This window comes from Chelonoidis abingdonii, chromosome 8 (assembly GCF_003597395.2).
Source record: "Chelonoidis abingdonii isolate Lonesome George chromosome 8, CheloAbing_2.0, whole genome shotgun sequence".
Classification (NCBI taxonomy): domain Eukaryota; kingdom Metazoa; phylum Chordata; order Testudines; family Testudinidae; genus Chelonoidis; species Chelonoidis abingdonii.
The window spans coordinates 1,586,391-1,610,214 of NC_133776.1; the positions used below are offsets into that span (position 1 = coordinate 1,586,391).

The following is a 23,824-nucleotide window of genomic DNA, read 5'->3' on the forward strand; positions in this document are numbered from 1 at the left end:
GGCTCCGGAGGCCACGTTTTCCCGTCCTCCTCCTTCCTCTATGGAGGAGAGGTTGTCTCAGCCTCAGGAACCTGAACTCCCTCCCGAGTCGGACGCAGTGCTCCAGACAGAGCCTCCTGCCGGTCCACTCCTGCCGGGTCTCTCCTCATCATCCTCCCCAGATGAAGCAGTGGCTGGAACAACCAGCCTTCCTCCACTTGACCTCAGGGCGCATCAGGACCTCCTCAGGCGTGTGGCTCAAAACATGGACCTACAGGCTGAGGAGGTGTCAGAAATTGAGGATCCTGTAGTGAGCATACTGTCTGCAGACACACCCACTCGAGTCGCCCTTCCTTTTATCCGGACTATTCAGGCTAATGCCACTACCATCTGGCAGTCTCCGGCGTCCGTTCCCCCCGCTGCACACAGAGTGGAACGCAAGTACATGGTACCCTCGAAGGGATCTGAGTATCTATATGTTCATCCTCCCCCGTGTTCCCTCGTCGTTCAATCCGTAAACGAGAGGGAGCGCCATGGTCAGCAGGCCCCAGCCCCAAAGTCAAAGGAAGTGAGGCGCATGGACCTGCTCGGCCAAAAGGTCTACTCGGCGGACGCCCTCCGGCTTTGGGTGTCGAATCAGCAGGCTCTCCTTAGCCACTACAGTTATAACACCTGGGTGGCAGCAGACAAATTTAGGGAGTTGCTTCCACCAGATGCGCATCAGGAATTCTTTGCGATCCTTGATGAGGGGAAAAAGGTCGCGAGAACTTCCCTGCAAGCCTCTCTGGATGCCGCAGATTCGGCCACCCGAACTCTAGCGTCTGGCGTTACCATGTGAGGCATTTCCTGGCTACAGGTCTCTGGCCTTCCTCCGGAGCTCCAATATACCATCCAGGATCTCCCATTTGAAGGCCAGGGCCTGTTTTCTGACAAGACTGACCCTAGGCTGCAAAGCCTAAAAGACAATAGGGTCATTATGCGCGCATTGGGGATGCATACGTCCGTCACCCAGCGCAGGCCCTTCCGTCCTCAGCAACAACACTGGCCCTACCCCCAACCCCGGCAGAGGCAGGACTTCGCCAGGCGGCGAAACAGAAATGGCCGCCGTAGACAATCAGGCAACCATGGAGGACAGAACCAGAGCTCCTCCAAGCCTTCCTCGGGCCCGAAACCTTCATTCTGAAGGTACGCCCGAGGGTGATGTACCAGTTTCTCTTGCAGATCCATCCCCTCCCTTTTCCAACCGTCTTTCGTTTTTCCTCCCTGCGTGGTCCTGGCTAACATCGGACTGCTGGGTCTTACGCACATTGGAACTTGGATACCATCTGCAATTTGTTTCACCCCCTCCCTCGTCCCTCTTCAGGGACCCCTCTCTCGAGCAACTCCTCCTGCAGGAGGTACAAGCGCTCCTCGTCAAAGGAGCCATAGAGGAGGTTCCCGAGAGCGAGCGGGGCAAGGGGTTTTATTCCCACTATTTCCTGATCCCCAAAACCAAGGGAGGCCTCAGGCCTATCCTCGACCTGCGGGAACTCAACAGATACCTGGTAAAGTTGAAGTTCTTTATGGTTTCCTTGGGGACCATTATCCCATCCCTGGATCCTGGAGACTGGTACGCTGCCCTCGACATGCAAGATGCCTACTTCCATATAGCCATCTTCCCGCCCCACAGGAGGTTCCTTCGGTTCGTGGTCAACCGCCGACACTTTCAATTTGCGGTCCTCCCGTTCGGCCTCTCCACGGCCCCGAGAGTGTTCACCAAGTGTATGGCTGTGGTCGTCGCCTACATCCGCCGCAGTCGCATATACGTATTTCCATACCTCGACGACTGGCTGATCCGGGGATCCTCAGAGACACAAGTCCTCAGCCACGTCCACATGGTCAAAAGCCTTTTCGTGAGCCTAGGCCTAATGCTCAATGTGGAAAAGTCAACACTAATCCCCACTCAGAGGATAGAGTTTATCGGCGCCATCCTGGACTCCACTCTGGCCAGAGCCGTTCTTCCCCTATCGAGGTTCCAAACCATGACGGCCATCATACGAAGGCTGCAGGCAGCGCCCTTGACCTCAGTACGCACTTGCCTGACTCTCTTGGGCCACATGGCGGCCTGCACGTTTGTCATGGGCTATGCACGGCTCTGTCTAAGGCCCCTCCAGTCCTGGCTCATTGCACAGTACCGTCCAACCAGACATCCTTTGGACATGATTGTCACCGTTCCCCAAGATGTCTGGGGCTCCCTACAGTGGTGGCTGGATCAGTCCGTGGTGTGTGCGGGGCTCCCGTTCCATCCGCCCCAGCCCTCGGTATCCCTGACAACGGATGCCTTGGGCCTGGGCTGGGGGGCCCATCTCGGGGCCCTGCGGACCCAAGGCCGGTGGTCCCCTCATGAGCTAGCCCTCCACATCAACATCCGGGAGTTGAGGGCGGTCCGCCTTGCTTGTCAAACGTACCGCCAACACATTCAAGGCCGCTGTGTTTCGGTATTCACCGACAACACAACGACCATGTATTATATAAACAAGCAGGGCGGCACGAGGTCTTCTCCCCTGTGTCAGGAGACCTTGAGACTCTGGGACTTCTGCATAGCCCACTCCATTCACCTCATCGCATCCTTTCTCCCGAGGGCTCGGAACACGCTGGCAGATCATCTGAGCAAATCCTTCCTTTCCCATGAGTGGTCCCTTCGCCCGGACGTCGCTCTTTCGCTCTTCCGGAGATGGAGATGTCCCCGGATGGACCTCTTCGCGTCCCGCGGGAACAGGAAATGCCAGGGTCTTGAACCGGGTTCGGTAGCGGACGCCTTCCTTATCCCGTGGACGATGCACCTGTTCTATGCCTTCCCACCGTTCCCACTCATCCACAAGGTCCTTCTGAAGGTGCGCAGGGACAGGGCACGCTTGATCATGATAGCTCCGACATGGGCCCGACAGCATTGGTACTCCATGTTGCTGGACTTGTCCGTGGCTGACCCTGTCTCCCTGCCTCTTCACCTGGACCTGATCACTCAGGACCACGGCAGGCTCCGTCACCCAGACCTTCAGTCACTGCACCTCACGGTGTGGCTCCTGAGTGGCTGATCCGGTCTGAAATGCGTTGCTCTACCCCTGTGCGGCAGGTGCTCCTGGGGAGCAGGAAGCCTTCAACTAGAGCGACGTATTCGGCCAAATGGAAGCGTTTTACGTGCTGGTGCGTGGAACGGAACTTCCTTCCCACTGAGGTCTCCATCTCTAATATCCTTGGCTACCTCTGGTCCCTCAAACAGCAGGGCCTGGTGGTGTCATCTCTAAGGGTTCATTTGGCGGCCATCTCTACCTTACACCCAGGAGGCGATGGCCGCTCGGTGTTTTCTCACCCAATGGTGACTAGGTTCCTTAAGGGTCTGGAGTGTCTTTACCCCCAGATTCGCCGCCCCGCCCCCACCTGGGACCTGAACCTGGTTCTGGCCAGACTCATGTCCCCTCCATTCGAACCATTGGCAACTTGCTCCCTTCTCTGATCTTTCACCGCTTTCTGGTGCCTCATCACCTCCGCAGAGCGGGCTTGTCGGAAGCCCGGGCTTAGGTGGATTTCCCCCTTTAACGTATTCACAGGACAAAGTACAGCTGAGACCACAACCGCCTGTCTCCCTTACGCTGACGGGTAGGTTCTCCGGTCCTTCCCCTCAACAGGAGATCTTTCTAACCTGTCTTCTTCCCAAACCCTTCGTCTCACAGGGAGCAACAGCTCACTCATTGGACGTCATAGGGGCCGCCGCCTTTTATATAGAGCGAACCAAGCCGTCCGCAAAACCCCCAACTCTTTGGTGGCCGTGCGAGCCGTGTTAAAGGCGGTGTGCGTTCTCATCTCAAGAAACTTCCTCCTGCGTGGTGACGAGTCCTGATCCGGGCCTGTTCATGACTGGCCCAGGCCCTCCGGGCACATGACTGCAACTCTACCAGGCTACAGCCTCATCGGCGGCTTCCTTGCCACGTGACCATCCAGGAACTCTGTTCGGGCAGCGACCTGGTCCTCGTCCATACTTTCGTTTCCCCCCCCCACTTATGCCCTCGGTCCAGCAGTCCAGAAGTGACGGCAGCCTTCGCTCTGCCATGCTACCCGCTGCACCTCTCACTCTGACCCACCACCTAGGTTAAGGCTTGGGAATCACCTAACTGGATGGATGGAGCAATCACCGAAGCAGAAAGATGGTTATCATCTTTGTAACTGTTGTTCTCGAGGATGTGTTGCTCATATCCATTCACACCCGCTCTCCTTCCCCACTGTTGGAGTAGTCGGCAAGAAGGAACTGAGGAGCGGACGGGCCGGCAGGGGTATATATCAGGCGCCATGGTGGCGCCACTCTAGGGGGTGACCTGCCGGCCCGCCGGAGTTGCTAGAGTAAAAGTCTTCCAATGAACGTGCACGCGCGGCGCACACACCTAACTGGAATTGATATGAGCAACACATCTTGAAGAACAACAGTTACAAAGGTGAGTAACCGTCTTGTCTGTTGGTCCTTTATATAGTGCCTTAAAATATGAAGAATATGGGTAAGTATATTATGACTAAAATAACCAAAGTTCCTTCTTTTGATACAGGATATTCCAATTAAATTAGTCCATGAAAGTCTTGAGGACCTCCAACTGACTAAATACCATTTTGCAATGAATGGAAAGTCATTCGCAGTTATACTGGAGCATTTTCAGGACCTTGTGCCCAAGGTTAGTAACCTGATTGGCGTTTGGCCTTTTGGATGGTGTGCAGATTTTGCACTGAGACTAATGTTGGTAAGAAATCCGTTGTCTTTCAGCTGGTGTTGCATGGCACTGTATTTGCCCGCATGGCACCTGATCAGAAAACCCAGCTAGTGGAAGCGTTACAAAATGTGGAGTAAGTATTTGTTTGTTTCTGGAAATGCTGGGTGTTTAGTGTGTTAGAAAAATGTTCCTGGGGGGAAACAGAGCATTTTACTGTTTGAGCTATTTACATTTAGCCTGGTAAAAAGGCTAGACTATAACATCTCAGTTGGCAAATTGGACAATTAATAGAGCTCTTTCAAAAAGAGTGTCATTTATTGGAGGACTGTGGAACTCAGCTTTTTGAAATAGCTGCTTCTTTAGGAGGTTGCAGCTGAAGAATTTAATTTGGTACAGCATCAATTTAGACAAATTGACCAATGTGTTTCTGAGGCATAATCAAAAATCTTGTTACTTGCCTTAGTGTGAACAGTTAATATCCTCAGTTAAATTCTACTTATTAAACAAGTAAATATTTGTGGGATGAATTCTGTTTATTCGGTTATTCATGTCCTGTCAAATCGGCACTTACCTTTTTTTTTTTTTATGGGGATTAGTCTAATGGCTGATTTATTTTTGCAACTGTATTTTTTCCCCTAGTGTTAGGGATAGTTTCCATCTGATATCTTAGAAATAATTTGAAAAATATGTAACAAAATATTGCAAGATACACCTTTCCCAGGCTATAGAGGCAGCATGGTTCAGTAGATTAAGTATGGGAAAGGTAGTCACAAAGTTCTGAGTTCTAATCCTGACTATGTCGTTGACCATAGCTTGCTTCTTGACCTGGGGCAAGTCACTTAACTTTTCTGCCTCGGTTTCCCTATCTACATCATGATAATAGTAATAACCTACTATCCTGAAGATTCGTTAATGTCTGTACAGCACTTGGAAAGTGTCAGGTTGTATAAAAGTGTTCAGTATAGATGGAATAAGTATTACAGTTGTGCAATGAAGTAGAATGCTGAAACTTGTCTGATTTTTATAGTTACTATGTTGGCATGTGTGGAGATGGTGCAAATGACTGTGGTGTAAGTACACTTCTATTTTGTTTAAGGAGCTATTGTCACATTATTGTGAATTTTAAAGCTAAAAGATTATTAAAAAATCTCTAACTATCCTCATGATAACTGGCAGGCACTGAAGAAGGCCCATGGTGGTATATCACTGTCTGAACTTGAGGCTTCTGTGGCATCACCATTCACCTCCAGAACTCCTAGTATTTCCTGTGTGCCAAACCTTATCAGGTAACGCACCTCAGACTTTTCAACAAGCTGTTTCCTGTAAGTAGAAGTGATATAGCACTGTGTGCAAGGCAATATCCTATATGCCCCCAATATGAAATCAAAGCAGTGCATGCCTGTTTTTCTCCATATACTGTTTAAATTCCTATTTGATTTGAGAGGGGCCCAGTTTGGATCCTGAGGATCAGACATAACCTTTAATATTTTTCACTTTTAGTAAAGGCATTCTGTGAGTAATGTATTGTATTTCCACAGCATGATCCCATATGTTTTTATCCCAATTTTTGTCCACGTAAAATTAATTTCTTCCTTAAAGTTGTGAGTGAGCCTTTAGCCATCCGAAGTAGTCTGAAGGAATATTAAATTTCCTAAGAATTAATTGATTTGCTGCCATTAGAAATCAGGATTAATTTTTTGGTGTTTACAGGCAGCTTTAACAACAATTCTAATATCTGTGCTCTTGGAGAGAGACCATTTCAGGACTGAAAAAGCCGCTGTTCGCACCACAGATTCTGTTCATGCCCTGAAGTGCAGTTCTGCTCTGAAGAGTGACAGTAAAGGAGAAATGTGCAGTTTCATGTTTATCTCAATGATTTCTGGACCAGATTTACTCTGTTTACATGTATAAAGGTGTCTCTTTCTAGGTTTTGTAAGTCCCTACAAACTTAACTTGGGGTCTGAGAGGCAAGCAATATTCTTTCCTGCTTGTGCATAATCACCAGCTATAAAAATTGTTCAGGAACTTCTGCCTTAGCGATAAGTTTGGGGGACACCTATTGACATTTCAAATGGAGTTGCTGAGAACTGATTTTTCTCCCAGTAACTGGAACTTCATTAACAACTTTCCTGATGCATGAGCCAGAATAGAATCTGGTTCAGTATACTGCAGCTGTGCAGGCTCTGGAATAAGTGCTCAAAAGTAATTTGTCTGCCTGAAGTCAGCAGATCTGATTCTGAATGCACACAAAGAGCAATCTGTTGAGTTAATATGTGCCACCATAGAAGAGAGGTGCATTTTAATTTATTTATTGGTTTTCCAGTAAATCTTTTTTAAATTAAACAGCATCAAGCAGAAATTTGGTGTTTCTCTGTAGATGGCATGTTCATAATTGTGATTAGTTAGCAAATATATTCTCACCCTCCTTCCCCTACTTTTTTTTCATTTCAGTTTCTTTACATGTCTTTGACCTTTCAATCTTTAGCAGAAAATATCTCACTGCATTGGCTATTCTGTTCAGTGCTAGCTATCTTTTTGTTCACCGGGCTATAATTGTTGGCTTAAATGGCTTTAGTTATGTGGATGTATTTGTTTTTACAGGGAAGGCCGTGCTGCTTTAATAACTTCCTTTTGCGTATTTAAGTTTATGGCTTTGTACAGCATTATCCAGTATTTCAGCGTTACCCTACTATATTCTGTGAGTATTTGACAATATAGCACTCAAACATTATTAAATATAATTCAAAGGGTTTAAGATTAGCAAATTAACCTCTGGCTGGTGCAAATTAATGTACTGCCAGTTTCTTTGAGAGCTTGGTGATTATGGTAAGATTCATCGTGCCTTCGTTCTCTAGATAATATATATAATGGTCATCTAGAAATATTACAACTTTGCCTTTGATAACTAACTAACATTACCACGGTATTCACAGTATTTCATGTCCTTCTCAGTAGTTAGTATAAGGAATACTATGGTAACATTTTCTGTTTATTAAAGGCAAAAAACCCCAAATCAGGTTATAACAGCTCTCAGAACTGCTGTGATGGAGGTATGTACCTAGAGAGAGCAATAATGTACTAAAACCGAACAGAACGTGTAGAATGAAGACCTGTTTTTCCATTGGTTACCATGCCATAATATCAACAACTACCAAAGGAACAGTACTGTAAACAAAATGACACGTCAGTAATGACATACAGCTTGAGAGAGAGCAACTGGAAGATACTGAGTTGTGGGGAAGAAAATGGGGAATTTGGAAGAAATGTCTTAATTTAAAGGCCCTCGGTGGAAATTCCCTCCACTTTTAACTGTTGTTGGTTAATTCACCTCTGTATCTTTAATTCCGAATGCCAGTTAGTAGTAAGGGAGTTTTGGAGTGGCAGCTTTAGAGCCATTTGCTGTGTGATTAAATGAATGGGATATTCTTGTGTAGAACTCTTGGGGAGCTTCAGGGTTTAAGATCGCCTTTGTTTGCTGGGTGTAGGCAGCATTGTTAGCTACTAATTTGGCCAAAAAAACAACTTACACTGAAAAACTATCTAGAAATTGATTTGAATCTGCATGCTTTAGTGTCATACAGAACATTGCTACCACAGGGGCTGATCCTGCAAGGGGCATAGTACTCCTGACTCCCACAGAGTTCGGATACTCAGCCCATTACTGGATCAACCCATGGTTTATAAAGTTTCTGTGCAAGTATTCATGCAAATGAATTTTTTTAAAAAGCTGTAAAATGTTTCTTACTGTGAAGAAATAAGTAATATTGCACTTGTGTTTTCTGTATAGATCCTGAGTAATTTAGGAGATTTCCAGTTTCTTTTTATCGATCTGGCAATCATTTTGGTTGTTGTCTTTACCAGTGAGTATTATGCTGAATTACTTCTGATGTTTTGTTTTATTAGCAGTCAGCTGTTTGTTTAACTATGAAAAAAGAGCAAATTGTGCATCTCAAGCACATACTTTTTAGTATCTTGTTAAATATTCCTACTAACATCAATATGACTTTTGGTTTGGTAACTGTAAAGGTGCCATCTCAAAAGTATGAATAAACTATATGATAAAGTCCCCAAGTTTCTGACAGGTGTCCCACTGCATCTTCTTCTACGGTTCTGCATATAGCTATAGTATGGGAGGGAGATGGGGTTATTTAAAAAAAAACCTGAAGGTAAAAATCCTGTTGTTTCATGTTTTCAATCCCATTGTTCATGTCAGTGGTCTAAATGTACATTGTTAACTATGTCTGCCATGCAAGTAAGTATGTTCTTGGTTGTCCTTGTGCAGCTACAGGTCTCTTGTGGCCCTTGTCCTTTTTTGGGTGATTTCTACTTTCAGTCAGTAGTTACTGTTTCGTTGCCAGCTGTTCTCCCAGTCTCTGCGCACCAGGGATAGGTAGGAGGAGGGATTGACCTTCTACCTCCCATACCTGATACACACCGGCAGGCAAGAACACAGGAACCTCCTTCTCTCCTTCCCTTTCTATCCCAAGATAGAGATGCCACTTATGTCTGTCTCTCCTTAAGGGAATGTAGCAGAAAAGGGTGAACAAAACCGTGGGAATATCCCCCACTGTGGGAATATCCCCCAAAGAGTGTATGAATTAGAAAATCTAATGCTAAAGTATTGCACTAAATCGGCGGGAGCTCAGGTATGTCACGGTGTGGCACCACGCAAAGTTGATTAGCAGCCATGATGTCATGAATGCAGCTCTTGACAGTACAGTGAGGGTGAAATTTGACCAAAAGCGAGTAGGCATTATTTAAAGAGTTAAGACTCTTTTAATCCAAAAGATCATGGTGCGATTACACTTTGTTGTTTACATTTTCACAGATGGATTTTTTTCATGCACAAGAGAATACATTCTCACTTGCGCTGTAGGCATATGTATTTATCCACACTTGAAAGCAAGCAGTGAATGATTAGCTCAGGGGATATTAACAGAAGAATTATTGCTCTTGAATTCGAGGTATACTGTCTGAAAACACAGACGGGGGACCTGTAATTGCTGCTGATTCGTACAGGTGCCATGAAGATGGGAAGCTCGGTCTACCTCTGCTGTTACTCCCCTGGGTGCCACAAGGCTGGGTTAGCCAATGGGAGGCTGGTTTTCACCATCTCTGTGGCAGCAGCCTATCGAGATGCTGCCTTGTACAAACTGATACAAATTGATACACACACAGGACCACCAAAGCAACTTGGGACAATGCAAATATCTGAAAGTCACAAGTAGAACATTTTGAAGCTTTGTCTAGGCTACGAGGTAGGGGTGAGAGTCCCCGGCTTGCAGACACATACTTGTACTAGCTCTCATCAAGCCTATGTGAGTATAAACAGCTGAGTAGTCATGGTAGCCCAGAGGCATGGCTGAACCATGCCGAGTGCGTACCCCTCCCAGTTTCAGGCGGCTACTACTTGTGCTACCATGGCTACTTATCCTCTTGCAAGTCCCAGGAGAGCTAGTGTGCTATGGTGCAGGTGCAGGGAAATCACACTCAGAGGTAGGGTGACCAGATGAGAGGAAGAAAATATAGAAACACATTGGGGAGGGGGAGTCACCGGCGGATCAAAAAACTCCCCCAAAAATGGAGTACTGCAAAATATCGGGACAAATTGCATCCTGACCTAACATCGATCGGAACATGGAACAAATGCCTAAATATTGGGATGGCCACGATTTTATTGGGACGTTTGGTCACCCTGCCCAGAGCTCCTAGCATAGACATAGCCTCACTCCATAAAAGTTAAACAAAATAATAGTGGGAAACGTGCAGATTATAAACTGTCCTTGATTTTCTTTCTCCCAATACAGTGAGTTTAAATCCTGCCTGGAAGGAGCTTGTTGCACAGAGGCCACCTTCGGGTCTCATCTCAGGTCAACTTCTCTGCTCAGTTCTGTCTCAGATTTTCACCTGCCTTGGTTTTCAAACCATAGGATTTATTTGGGTCCGGCAGCAACCCTGGTATAAGCCCTCGACCACACAGGCAGAGTAAGTTGTGCATGGGTAAATACAGAATATGGTAGCACTGATTAGGGGGAATGGATTATAAATAATTTAATCCCCTTTGGTAACTAGGAAATTCCAAGGTGCATTTTGCATGGCAAATGGCTAATGTGCAGTTTTCCTTGCCGTGGAAGGAGAAAAGGCATCTGATTTCTTGGAATCAAACTACAGTGGGATTCATGCCTTGAGTGGGCCTCAGCTTGACCTGCCAGCCTCTGTCACAGAACTGGAGGTCTCCCTTTTTCCTGCTGCCTGTAAGACTCATGGGGACCAGTAGGGAGAAGGTGGGGTCATGTCAGATGATCAGGATATGGTGTGTGGAAGAATTGGCAAAGGGCTGGGGATGCTGCAAGGGGAGCAGAGAGTGAGATACAATTTGCCCTCTTGGGGGAAGAGGAATAATCGTCTCATGCTCAGGAAGTTAGATCAGGGCCAGCGGCGTAATGGGCTTCATTTTGTCCGGGTTAGGAGGATTAGTGAAGCGTGTGTTATTGGATTGAGCTGCTAGAGGAGGTGAAGTACAGAAGAAGTTTCACTGAGCTGCAGTACCACGGTGTACAACACTACGGAACTGTATTTTAAGGGTTGAAGATAATGTACTGGGGGAGTTCTGTGACCGCCTTATAAGGAATCGCTGCAAGGACCACAAGAGACCATCAGAGATGGACTGTCAGTGTTTACATCACTGTCTGGAGGGTGGAAAGGAAGGGATGATAGTTTTGTGTACTAAGAGAGAGCCTTAGCAATTACGTCCAGTTGTTAATGTTAGTAGAAGTGGGGCCTGCACTGGATCCCTGAAGCTGAAGAGCCCTGAACTTAAGAGCAATTTTCAGATCCAAACTTCATGGGTTTTATGCTTATTTCAGCTCTGTATGATGAAGTTCTATCATTCTGTTATGAAGCAGCAGCAAACTGGGCTACAGGCTGTTATTTCTACCTGTCTCGTTTTGTTTGTTTTTCAGTTTGTAAAATTCACTTACTTAACAGGCAGTAGAACAATAAGTCCTATACAATTCGTATCACTAACTGACACGATGGAAACCCAAAAGAATTCAGAGCTCACGGGGCACAAAAGAAACTCCTGTTCATGACCTGTCACCACCTAACACAAAGGCCTTTCTGAATTACTTCATTAACCGTGGTAGAATGTCCAAAACATACCCACCATAACCTCTGTAGCAATTTATACTGGAATTATTTTCACAATAAAGACAAAGCTAAAACTTACTGTAATCTTCTACTTTGAGTCCATGTTGAATGTTCTTCTGTGTTGCAGTGCCTATAACTTATCAGCAGACACAAACACCAGTTCCTTCCAACATGAGAATGAAACTCTTCATGATGAGCACAATATCAAAAACTATGAAAACACAACGGTGTTTTTTATCTCCAGCTTCCAGTACCTCATAGTGGCAATTGTCTTTTCAAAAGGGAAGCCCTTTAGGCAACCTTGCTACAAAAATAGTAAGTCTCTTCTCATTATATACAATTCCTCTCTATTTTTCTAAGTAAGAATTCCAAATTACAGTAGGTGTATTTTGTTCACTTAGCACATTTGTTCAGGGACATGTTGTGCTGCTTTTACAGTAACAGATTTGCTGCTGCAAGAATGTGGAGTTCCCCCAAGAGAAGAGGAGGTGATAGTTTCTCAGGTGAAAAGAGACGGGGCAGTATTGTAGAATAGTCAAGATTTCCTCTGGGAATTTGGGAAGGTTAATGCAGAAATTCTCACGTTCTACAAATTTTAACTTTTTTTTTCCAAAGTAAGATGCATGAAATTTAAATGGTATGTGCTCTCTGGGAAAACCACCTAAATACAGTCATTACCACTGTATTGAATGAAGTTTCTCTATTGACTCAATGATTTTGGTAGCAGAATACTCCTGCATTCCACTGCTGTTTTGTTCAAGACACGGGCTAATAACATTTTTCACTTCTTAAATCTGTGTGCATGCTGCATACACTAAATCTGCTTGCTAATATCCTTAAGGTAGTTTTGTGTATTTAGAAATCTCACGTGCAGATTTTTTAGATTTAGATTCAGTTGCTTTAATGTTTTTCAGAATTCTGAAAGATTCTGGTCTGCATTTTGGGCCTCAAAACTTACTGTTTAAAAATGGTCATTTCTTGAGAGTGCAAAAAAGAGTAATCTAAAATCTGTAACTTTTTGTTGCTAGGGCAGTGGTTGATTTGAACTCCTATAATTTAGTCATTTTGTATTTATCTGAAATTATATGTATGGTATATATTGTTTTAGAAGATTAATGGAGGAAAAAAATATATATATACACACACACGCATGCACACATGTGCATGCATACTAAAGTGAAATGAGGATTATATCCACCACTGCAGTGTGCTTTGAGATGTATATTCTGTTGTTGTGAAAAGGGAAGCCTTCTTGTAAGTTGTGTCACGTAAGCTACATTGTTTTCATAAGTTAATGAGAATTAACCAGAGGTTTAAGGTGGCTTTTTTGCATTAACAATAAAAGCATTGCAATATAATTTTGCAGGAGAGAAATCCAAGACTGTTTCATGTAATATGTACTTGTATATGGTCTACCAATGGAAAATACATGTTGTGAACTGTTATTCGGGGATTATTGTAATAGATATATATGCAAACACGAAGCATGACAGTATGTTTAATGTTGTATTTCTCTTTTTCTTTTTACAGTTCTGTTTGTAATATCTGTGATAGTTATTTATATCTTCACATTATTCATCATGTTGTGTCCAGTTGAATCCATTGACAGGGTTCTTGAGGTAAGATTCAACAAGCAGGTACATAAACTTCATACCTCATAAAATAAGTTGGCTGGCGTCTCTTCCAGTCTGAAGTTCCCATTGGCTAGACTGACCCTTTGAAGGCTAGAGTTCAAATTCTACCAGAAGACAAGCTGAGTGAAAATCTGGCATATATCTATAGAGTCAAGTGAGAGCCAAATATAAATTTAGTTTCACCATTTTTTAATTTTTATTTAAAAAAAAATCCCTTTAGCTCTAACGAATGCAGAAGCGGCATGTGTTTAAAACCCTTAACAATTTCTCAGCAAGATACTGTAGAATGAGAGTGATACTACCGAATGCACTCTGCAGATAAGTATGATTTGCCCTATCACAAAGAGTCGTGTTTAAGCAATAAAATAGGAGTTAAAATTCAAGGTTTACAACGAAGGTTGTTTCAAATTTGCTTTATTTCATATGTATACTTTTTTTTGTGTGTAACTGTTCAATGCATATAGTGGACATTGTTCACTTGTGACAACTTTGTCTTGCAGCTAGTTTGTGTACCATATGAGTGGCGTAAAACAATTCTCATCATCATCATCATCAATGCAATTGTATCCGTCTTGGTAGAGGTAAGTAGCTCAGATTAACAAGTGGCCTTTTCCATGTAGCCTTTTCCTGGGCTACAATTACATCCTGTATAAAATGCTGATGGAGTACAGTTATGTTTGTACTTCTAATATATTTTCAGGCAAAGTTAAGGCCACAAAGTTTAAAGTTTCATAAGACAGATAATTAATATAATAAGAAATATGGTGAATAATTGAGTTAAGCATCGTTATTGAATTCAATGTAATGTACAGCAGCAGTGAACTATGTTGAACACAGACTCTGACTCTTGATTTTTTTAGTGTGTGTCACTATCCTTATGTGATAGGGATCATAACTATGACTCATAGTTTAACAGCATAAGGGACCATTAGATCCTCTAGTCTGACCTCCTGTATATCACATTAAATTTCACCCAGTAAATTGAATTTGACTCAGACATATCTTCCAGAACAGCTTCAGTCTCGATTTGAAGAGATCAAGAGATGAAGAATCCCCCACTTCTATCGATAATTTGTTTCAATGGTTAATCATCCTCTGTTAAAAATGTGTCTCTAACTTTTACTTTGTGCTGTTCTGGGTTCCGTTTCCGGCCATTGGCTCTTGTCTTGAGTAAAGTCCTTTCATACCTGATGTTTTTCCCCTGAAGGTGCTTACACACTGTAATAGTCACCTCTCTTCTTTTTGATTAACTAAACAGATTGTGCTCTTTAAATATCTCATTGTAAAGCATTTTCTTAAATCATCTTTGTGGCTCTTTTCTGCATCATCTTCAATTTTTCAACATCATTTTAAAAATGTGGCCACAGAAATGTATGTCATAGTCCAGTATTGGTCTCACCAATGCTGTACACAGAAGTGAAATCATCTCCTTGCTTCTACTTATTGCTCCCCTGTTTATACATCCAAGGATCACATTAGCCCTTTCTTTCACTGTATCACATTGGGAGCTCATTGTCAGCTGTTTGTCCACTAAGACTCCTACATTCTTTAGATTTGTTCTTCACATTTTCATATCAGTTCAGTTCATGACACACGGAGTTTGAATTAATACCGCATCTTCCCCCTTAGCACCTGCCCTTTGGGTTATTGGATTAATATCCCGTCCCCCTCATTGGCCCCAGCTAGTGAGTGTCTAAGCGAGATGATGAGCTGCCTGTGAGATGCATGCTGGTCGCATTCATATAGCCCTGTCTCTCACTGGAATATGGCCTAGTTCACCACAAATCCAAACCTTCGGCTTCACGCCCGTTGCACTGTCTATGGTACAGGTCCAATATTTTATGCCTTGCCTTGCTTTTGCGACTAAAAGGCTCTCCAGGAAGATAGCTTGGACGTTCCTCCTCTTCAGCTCCCCTCCAAGATCCCAGAAGTTTTCCGTAATCTGTGGGATGCCATAGTATTGGAACCAATGGAGACTTGCCAGAAGATTTAATAACCCCACCCTTCTTGCACTTCATTTCATATTTTCGCACTGGGGTGACAGCACATCATCCTGCTCTCCTTGTGTCCTTTGCTAAATTCAGTGTCCACTCTTCATATGGAGTCACTGATGAGGATTGTTTGTCTTCTTGAGACAGGTAAAAAACCTGTCTTTGTAGCTGTTTGCTTCATAACGCAAGGATGCCCATGAGGGATGTCTCTTTTAGCTTTCTCTTCTGTTCCTCCGGAAACAGGTTCCTCTGCAGTTGCTTCACTGAGTACCTGATACTGAATGAGTACTTTTAGCTGGGTTGAATACCTCCTGGTTTTCTCTCTGCTCTTTGTCCTGAATCATCAGCCCATTTCTTCGGTTTCTGTTCTCTCCAGTTCCCCTTTCACAGACTCCTCCCCTTGTTGTGTCTATGGTAATGATTTCCAAATGTGCTGTCAAAGAAGTGTTGAAACTTATGCTTCCAGACCACATATTTTCTCCTGTAGTATGGCCACCAGCTTACATTCATGCACCAGAGATCTAGTTGGTCTTCTGACAGAAACGTAAGCATAGCATGTCTGAGGCAGCACACAGTTGTTCTCTTGTCCACATTTGCTACCTGGAGTAGAGCTATACCTCCAACAGAATGAGCCAGACTCCTTCCAAAACTCACCAGCTTGCCACTCTTATTTGCCTACCTCAGGAGTTCACCTGGCAACTGACTATACACTAATCTTCACTGCTCAGCTCCACCCCCACTTTAACAGGGCAGGGTTAACCTCTCGGACACTTCAAACCCTGGGGCTGTTCAAAGACCACAGGGTTGCAGCCACACTGCCCTCGCTGCGACATAGACAGACCTGTCTCACCTAGCCTGGTCAGGGGTCCACAGACCAGCCACGCAACCTTCCTAGAGAACAGACAGACCAGACACACAGCTCACCAAGTCCCTCCGCCTCTGAGCACAGCATCTGACCTGTGCCCTCGGAAACCCTGACCAGTTTGCTGCTCTGGTTCACTTAATAACTAACTTTGGACTGTGATCAGCACTGCTCAATAAATACCCAAAATATCAGACTAATCACAATGCAGAACATGATTTGAGAAAAGAATCTTAATTCAAACCTTCCTTAGAACTTTCAGTGCTTACTGGAGATTCTTAAAATAGTAGTGTCAAAACTTGTTGTTTAAAAAAAAAATCCTATTTGTGTAAATGCAGTTGTCATAATTGTTGCAATTAATGTAAAGCATATATTCGTGCTCTTAAAACCCTCATTTAAGCACTTAAATACTGATGATGGTTTCTCTCTTAAATACTAATAAAAATAAATGTTGTCAAATGAAAGCTGAGTTTAGTTCTGCACTGAGTTAATTATGCCTACATCACCGTTTCAGATTTTATTTTTATATGCACGCTAACAACAAATGATCATTAGTCTTTTTAATTCTTCCCACTCACTGCAATGTCTCACAGAATATCCTCCTTGACATGATCCTTTGGAAGGTTGTGTTCAGTCGAGACAAACAAGGAGAATATCGCCTCACCATATCCCAGCCACCTCAGGTTGGAGACCAGTATTTTTGCTGTCAATCATTCAACTGTATGCAGATTAGTTTAGTTTTTTACCATGCATTTCGTAGTGGTATATAGGTGTGTTTGTTTTCTGCCTGTATAAACCTGTTTTTAAAAAGTGTCTTATCATATTTCTATAACTTTACAATTAAAAGGGAGTTTAACAGAAGCATCTTTAAATATTATTGTAAACATGTCCTAAGCAGGTAAGTGTACATTAAGACGTTTAGCTTCACTTACAGGACTTGAGAAACAGTGTGAGACCTCTCTAATTTTTCCATTGACTTGTTTTTTCACTCCAAAATAACACACTTAGAATTTTAGAGACTAACACATTCAGTGTCACCAATGTTCATTCCAGACACGTAGTAGTAGTCTGCATGTCAGCAGATCAGTAGAGTGGGACTAGAAATGTTTTGATTCTCATGAAATCAGGGTTCTTAACTGTGGGTTTGAGCCAGCTCCCAATGAAATGAATTAAATTGACTTCAAAAGGTGTTAGTGTTGGAGAAAAAGGTGTGAGACCAGTAATTTATAGTACATACAAACAACAGGAAGCAAAATGATAGACATGGTAAATTACTACTACTTTTTAAGCTGCTGTAGAAGGTGACGGTGTTGGCAGCTCTTCCACCTCAAGAGATAGTCAGCAAACTGCGTTTGGTACCACCCCGAGGCTACTGTCTGTGGAAAATGCAATGTAGTAAAACAGTTGGCTTGGTTATTACCTTTAACACCTTCTAGTGTTTGTCTGCCTCTGGGCAGAGAGCCTGCACAAAGCCCAGCCATTGCTTCAGTCAAAATTGAGCCCGATTTTGAGAACTGCCTTGATGCCTAGGGCTCGTGCTAGCATTGGGCACAGGGGAAAATCTAAGCCACGGCGCATAAGAGCAATCACTTATATCCACCAGAATGGCAGTCATACCCAGTAAACACAGTAGACTAAGAAATGGGAGGAACCAAATATTTTGAGAATGATAGCAGTGTGTTTGTCTATTTATTCCAGTTAGTGGAGTAAAATTTGTAAGGTTCATGTATTGCCTATTTAGTATGTAGGGAGTGAGGAAGACTTTAAAAATAAACACGGAGTGATTTATTCCGACAGATTAGCAGATTACTTCTAATTCACTGCTTTGCATGCTTTTTAATAGCACACATGGTCAGATAGGCATGGTTAGTTTAAATTGCTTACTGCTTATTGTTGGTTGGATACCATTGAACAAATGGGTATATGTGTAAAATATTTAGACGTATTTTCACAAAACTTGGGCATCAAACAGACACAGTTACATCACAAAAAGTGTGTTAAGGCCATTACTCCTCAATAGTTTACTTTGGGAGTTGACTAGTTCCTCTGAACCAGTACAGTTATAGTCCGTACCATGAACACTTTGAAATGAACATGAAAATGATTGCTGGTGCATGAGACCTAGATACTGTGATGCAGAATCTTATTTTCTCCTCGCATTTTTACCTTTTAAAATCTTATTGCTGCCACAATGCAGAAGAGGGGGTAGGCGATCCTATATGTAAACTCTGCACCACACTGTCTTGATCCTGTATAATGACAACAATTTCTGAATCAGAAACCAAAACAATTCATAATGAAAGTCAGATTTGTTTCTGATGTCTCATTGTAAAATTTCTGATGTGGTTTTAAAGTATTTTTCTCTTAGCAGCCTAGTTTTCATATCTGTTCATTTCCCTGTCCCGTCTGCAGGAGCCTTTGGATCGCTGGAGAGGATGCTTCCTGTCCTCCCTGTTCGGCTGCAGAAAGAAGATTCCAAAAGCCAAGTACATGCACTTAGCTCAGGAACTGTTGGTTGATCCAGAATGGCCACCAAAACCTAGAACAACTACAGAAGCTAAAGATCCAACCCAGGAAAATGGTTCATATCCAGTAATCACTGTAACATAACAATGAATCTCAGTGGTATGTTTCTTTAGCAGTATTCAGAGCTATGTAATTTTATGGCTTTATTTAGTATTGCAGCATGCTAAGCGTTCTCCTAGTACAAATGTTTCCGGTTATTTGGTCTCTGAATACAAAGTTCAGAGCTGGACATCATACAAATTATACATTAAAAAACACTGAGCTAGAAGAAACATTTTTTTACTACATTTTGAAGCCTCAGTTGTCCAAAGTGAGCTGTATTTAAAGGTTTAAACTGCAGGGCAGTTAAATAGGGTCCTTTGAGTATTTGGTGAATGTTAATATTTGGTGGTAATTGTTCCACCCTGTGTTCCAACAGCAGTGTGAGCACAGTGTGCTGTCTGACACAGCCTTTTCACAGCAGTACTGGAGACCCATAGAAACCACATGGAAAGGGTTGTCAGTTATTTCTTCTTCACTTTTTATCAGAAAGCTTTGTGACTGTAAGATGATCCTGGAGTTTTAGTGTGTATCCCTCCATTTCACATGGACTAAACCCAGGTTCGTACCTAATAGTTCAAGAGCGTTTCCAGCTGTGGGACAGGTAAGAGTTTGGGCTTGCAGCTAGACCTTAAGTCTGACCCTCCAGGTACTGGGAATGCAGTAAAAACTGTGTGCTCAGTCCCTAGGAGGAAGGAAGCGCATCACTTTCCTCTTACCATCCTCTTCAGCTAATCCTGAATTGTCATAGGCTACAGAAGGACAGGTTGTTGGGATCTTTGAGAAAGGGGATGCTGAAGAACCTACGCCAAATAATTCTTCCCTTACATCTTACTTTTATTGCATTTAACTGACTGGTGGCTCCATACGTTCTTACTCCATCCAACAAAGGGATTAGATTACTGTTATCAGACCAGGTTTTGTGTATATCATTTGGGCGATTTTTAACACCTTTGCACCAGCAAGGCAGAACTACTGCTAGGAGACAGAAAATCATTTTCACGTGTCCTTAGCATTAGCAAATATTAATCCTGGGCACAAGGGCGTATAAATACCAAAGGATTGGTCTGCCAGTGTCTTAATTACCATGTAGTTGTGTGCAGCAATGTTAAGATGGAAACAGATGAGCCACAGTCCAGATCTTGTTATAAAATTATTGGGCTGCCTTGGATCTTTCTTTTTTTAAAAACAAACAAACCAACTACCTTTTCCACCCAGTGGTGCCAAGTACTTAAAGTGTCAGTGCACAGTTTCACCATGAGGTGGTGCCAAAGAGCATTGTACTAGGCCACTTGGAAAATGAAATTGCAAATATGAGACGGTAAGCAGCAGCAACTTCAAAAATGTTGGGTTTTAGAAGCCTATCAAAATGGGTAAAAAACCCAAAGCCTTTGGCAACCAAAAAAAACAGTAAGACATTGAGGAAAAACTCCTCCAGTCAGTTCCTATTGCTCTTTTGAAAGAATAAAACATGCTAAAAGTTGGACTGCCTTTTTTAACTCCATGAAATTGACTGATCTAAGCAACGCTGAACTTTGGGAGAGGACACCAGAAATCCAGCTCTGACCCTTATACTAAAAATCCTGTAGGACTGTATGAAAACTCTGGAAATTGCTCCACTCTAGGGAGTGTTCCCCTTTATAAAATCCCAGGGATAGCTTGTTAAAGTTATCTAGGGAGGCTATCATTCTCTAGGATTCTTTAGTAAGAGGAGTTTTGCAGCTCAGGCCTATTTCCTTTGTGTTTCCATATAAGGGAGTGTGTGGTAATGTCCTCCTTGCCTTGACGGTGTTGAATATGCCATGCCAACGCTGGGATTAATAATTGGTGTGTAAATGCTTTGGAGGGTTCCTCTAGGACTGTGAAGATTAGCAGTTACATTAACAGTTACTCCTCATGAATTAATAGTACACTTGTGATGTACTATCCCCTATGGCAACTGACAGTTCGCTTCCTCTTTTATTTTGGGAAGGCATTTACCAGCTTGTAATCAGTAGTGCAGACCAGAATTGTCCTTTTCCTGCCTTTTATACTGTTAAACTTCAAACAATATTTGTAACTTTAGAAGAGTGTAAAAACTGGATCACTGTTACTGATGTTGCCGCTGTTGAGTCTTTTAAATATCTCATTAGTGTGGAATTTGGGGGGAAAGGCTATTGCTAGCTGAGTGAATATTCTTTATATCTCCCCTTTATAGAAAATATTTTACTTTAGTGGAAAGATTCCATGAAGCTATGCATCTTGGACCTTGGAGCTGTGACTTACGACCAGATCCTATATTTGTTTAAATGTTAACTTACAGGGGGGGTTGAGTTCGTTTAATTCATTTTAACTTGCTTGTTCAGTCAAAAGTGAAGAGAAAAATGTGCACATGCTCTGCATCTTTCAAGTACTATTGCTCAGTGCTCTTCCCACAAACTGCTAATCCATCTGTCCTCGGTCAGATGTTAAAGTCAGTCTTTCATTTGTGATGAGAATATTCCATGTACCAGCCCATTAGAAATATCCAGATAATAAGGAGTAAACTGCTAGAAGAGCAGTGAGTTTGTTTAAAGAGTATTCTAATTTTTTTAATTAGGGCCAAAATTGTCAAGTGTCTCCATTACTTTTGGGTGCATGGCTTGTGAAAACGAGAGCATGATTTTCACTGGTCCCGAGCACCTGCAGGTTTCTTTCACTCCAGATGGAATTGTGGGTGCTCAGCACCTCTGAGAGTCCGGTGCTATGTTCTTCAAGTTGGGCACCAAAGTTAGTGGATGCTTTTGACATCATATGACTGAGCAGCTAGGGTCTTTGACCAAGAACAGTTAGTTATTGTTAAGAATAACAGATCATCTGTCTTTTTTGGGAAAAAATCCTTTAAAATTTTTCTTTTTCTTGCAAGGTTTTGTACTTCTGAGGGTTCAAATACAGCCATGGAAGTAGGCGCAGCTCCTGCTGAAGTCCCTGGGAATTGCACCTTCTTACCTCAGGGCAGGGTTCAGCTCTATTTGCCTGTGTATCACTTTGAAAGGAAGATGTGGTTTGTCAGGTGTACAGAAAGCTAGCAAACTAGATCTGGCCCCAAATTAGCAAGTTCAGTTCATACGTTGAAGTATGTTGGACTTCAGAGTTTGTGCTTAAAAGAAACCTTTTTGTAAATTGTTCTTGAAAGCTAATGAATTCAGATGAACAGAACTATTTAATGGGTCCGACTAAATACTCTTGATGGTCTTTTTTCTTTCTATTATATAATTCAGCCTCACACTGAAGAGTTTGATTCAGATTTTCTTATTAAATTATTTAAGTGTATACAGACCTAAATTTAAATCTGTATATGTCTTACTTCACTGTGTTAGGATTTATAAATATGACTGATATAAATAATATTTATGCACATTCGTAAAGGAATGGTCTACCCAGGAAAGCAATTGTTAAATAATAAATGTAACTTTTAAAAAATTTTAAATAAATAACCAGATCTTTAACATGTCTATCCCTCAGGGTTGTTTTTAAAGTTCTCCTTCCCTTCAGATATAATTAGTGGTAACTGTAGATTTCAGACATTATATAACCAAGTCTGCTGTAAAATAGCCTGCAAATAATGCTTGAGTCAAAGTGGAGAAGCCAACTACAGAGCAAAGATTGTTTAGATTCGTTTGTAAACTTTAAATTGGGAACTCTTACAATTGCACTTTTATTTTTAAAATGGTCACAGGTTTTTATTCTATTTATTTTATTTCTTCTGTGTTTATGAAGATTGTTCTGAACCAGTTAATCTGATATTGGTAAATAATCCTCTACTGTATTATGTATATATTATTACTAACATTAAACAAACACAGGATGCTTTTTTATGCTGCAAATTTTTTAGTATTTTCCTTGGTCATCACAACATTCAAGATTAAGAAGTGCTTTAGAATTTCTCCCATGAAATTTTGAATTATAAAATTAGATTTTTGTATGTCTGAGGGAAAGGGGTGGTTTTCTGACAATTTTTAGAGTCCTGAATATGTTAATTTTATACAGTACAGCTTCAGGGTTTTACAGCTATTTTCAATCAATTGCAGCTTGTTTGATAATTTTGAACCAGAAACTACTTTTAGTTTAGGTGATGACTTCCTTGAAACTAACAAAAATAGAAGGCTTGTGATTTTAGTGTTCTCTGGAAGCTCACCTTCCTCTTATTTTTAGAAAGCTAGTTTAAATCAGAAGTGATACTGTGTCTTTATATTTAAAAACATGTAATGCTGCTCTAGAATGGTACCCAGTTGTCAAAGAGGCACACATGCATAACTGTACATTACAATTGTAAATAGCCTTGTAAAATCATTTTTACGATTGAAGCTATTTGAAATAAAAATGTAAATGAACAGCGTGTACTTTCATAGCTTTTGTTGTTAGTGTTCAGAAATGTTTCTCTAATTCCCCCTGTCACACATTTAGGGCTTGATTCAGAGCCCATTGAAATAGATGGATAGAATGACTCCCATTGGCTTCAGTGGGCTTCAGCTCAGCTCCGTCCCTATGCACTCTTGCTGAGTAAGGGGCATGTGTGTGCATATACACACACCAGATTAATATCTGGAAACAATGACAGTGGCCGTAGTCTTGCATCATGGATTGATGAAGGCCCTGTCGAGGCTGTAACTTGTACTTTACTAAGGATAGTGATGCATTTCTGCTTCATTATTGAGATCTTCCAGTGCTGCATGGTTGCAGCGAGGTGTGCTGATAGCATTTCTTCTATGGTGACACTTTCATTTCTTGCCAGTCTTCTGCGTCTAAACAATGTTGTTCCTGCCACTGCCATATCCGTCCTGCTCTGAGTCTGGAAACATCACTTCATGAGTGAGGCTGAGACCCTTTCCATACTGCAGAATGGAAATACATTTAAATATTTTAGGACAAAGAACTTTGTTTAAGAAAAGT

The 23,824-nt window shown here is 42.4% G+C and overlaps 1 protein-coding gene across 2 annotated transcripts in view; it reads left to right on the plus strand.

Annotated features, from left to right (window-relative positions):
- ATP13A3 (ATPase 13A3) overlaps positions 1-23,265 on the plus strand; it is an 81,966-nt gene extending 58,701 nt beyond the window's left edge. Inside the window, exons 21-33 of one of the 2 annotated variants that reach the window (XM_032778134.2) lie at positions 4,554-4,676; positions 4,766-4,845; positions 5,740-5,782; positions 5,889-5,998; positions 7,314-7,410; positions 8,500-8,572; positions 10,520-10,697; positions 11,989-12,176; positions 13,392-13,480; positions 13,996-14,076; positions 16,942-17,031; positions 18,761-18,973; positions 21,798-23,265. In XM_032778134.2, the coding sequence (XP_032634025.1) occupies positions 4,554-4,676; positions 4,766-4,845; positions 5,740-5,782; positions 5,889-5,998; positions 7,314-7,410; positions 8,500-8,572; positions 10,520-10,697; positions 11,989-12,176; positions 13,392-13,480; positions 13,996-14,076; positions 16,942-17,031; positions 18,761-18,958 (1,350 nt within the window). In that variant the 3' untranslated portion in view covers positions 18,959-18,973; positions 21,798-23,265. Of the gene's footprint in view, positions 1-4,553; positions 4,677-4,765; positions 4,846-5,739; positions 5,783-5,888; positions 5,999-7,313; positions 7,411-8,499; positions 8,573-10,519; positions 10,698-11,988; positions 12,177-13,391; positions 13,481-13,995; positions 14,077-16,941; positions 17,032-18,760; positions 18,974-21,110; positions 21,179-21,797 lie in introns of those variants that run through there. The other variant, XM_075069042.1, reaches the window with a different exon arrangement.
- The last annotated feature ends 559 nt before the right edge of the window (positions 23,266-23,824 follow it).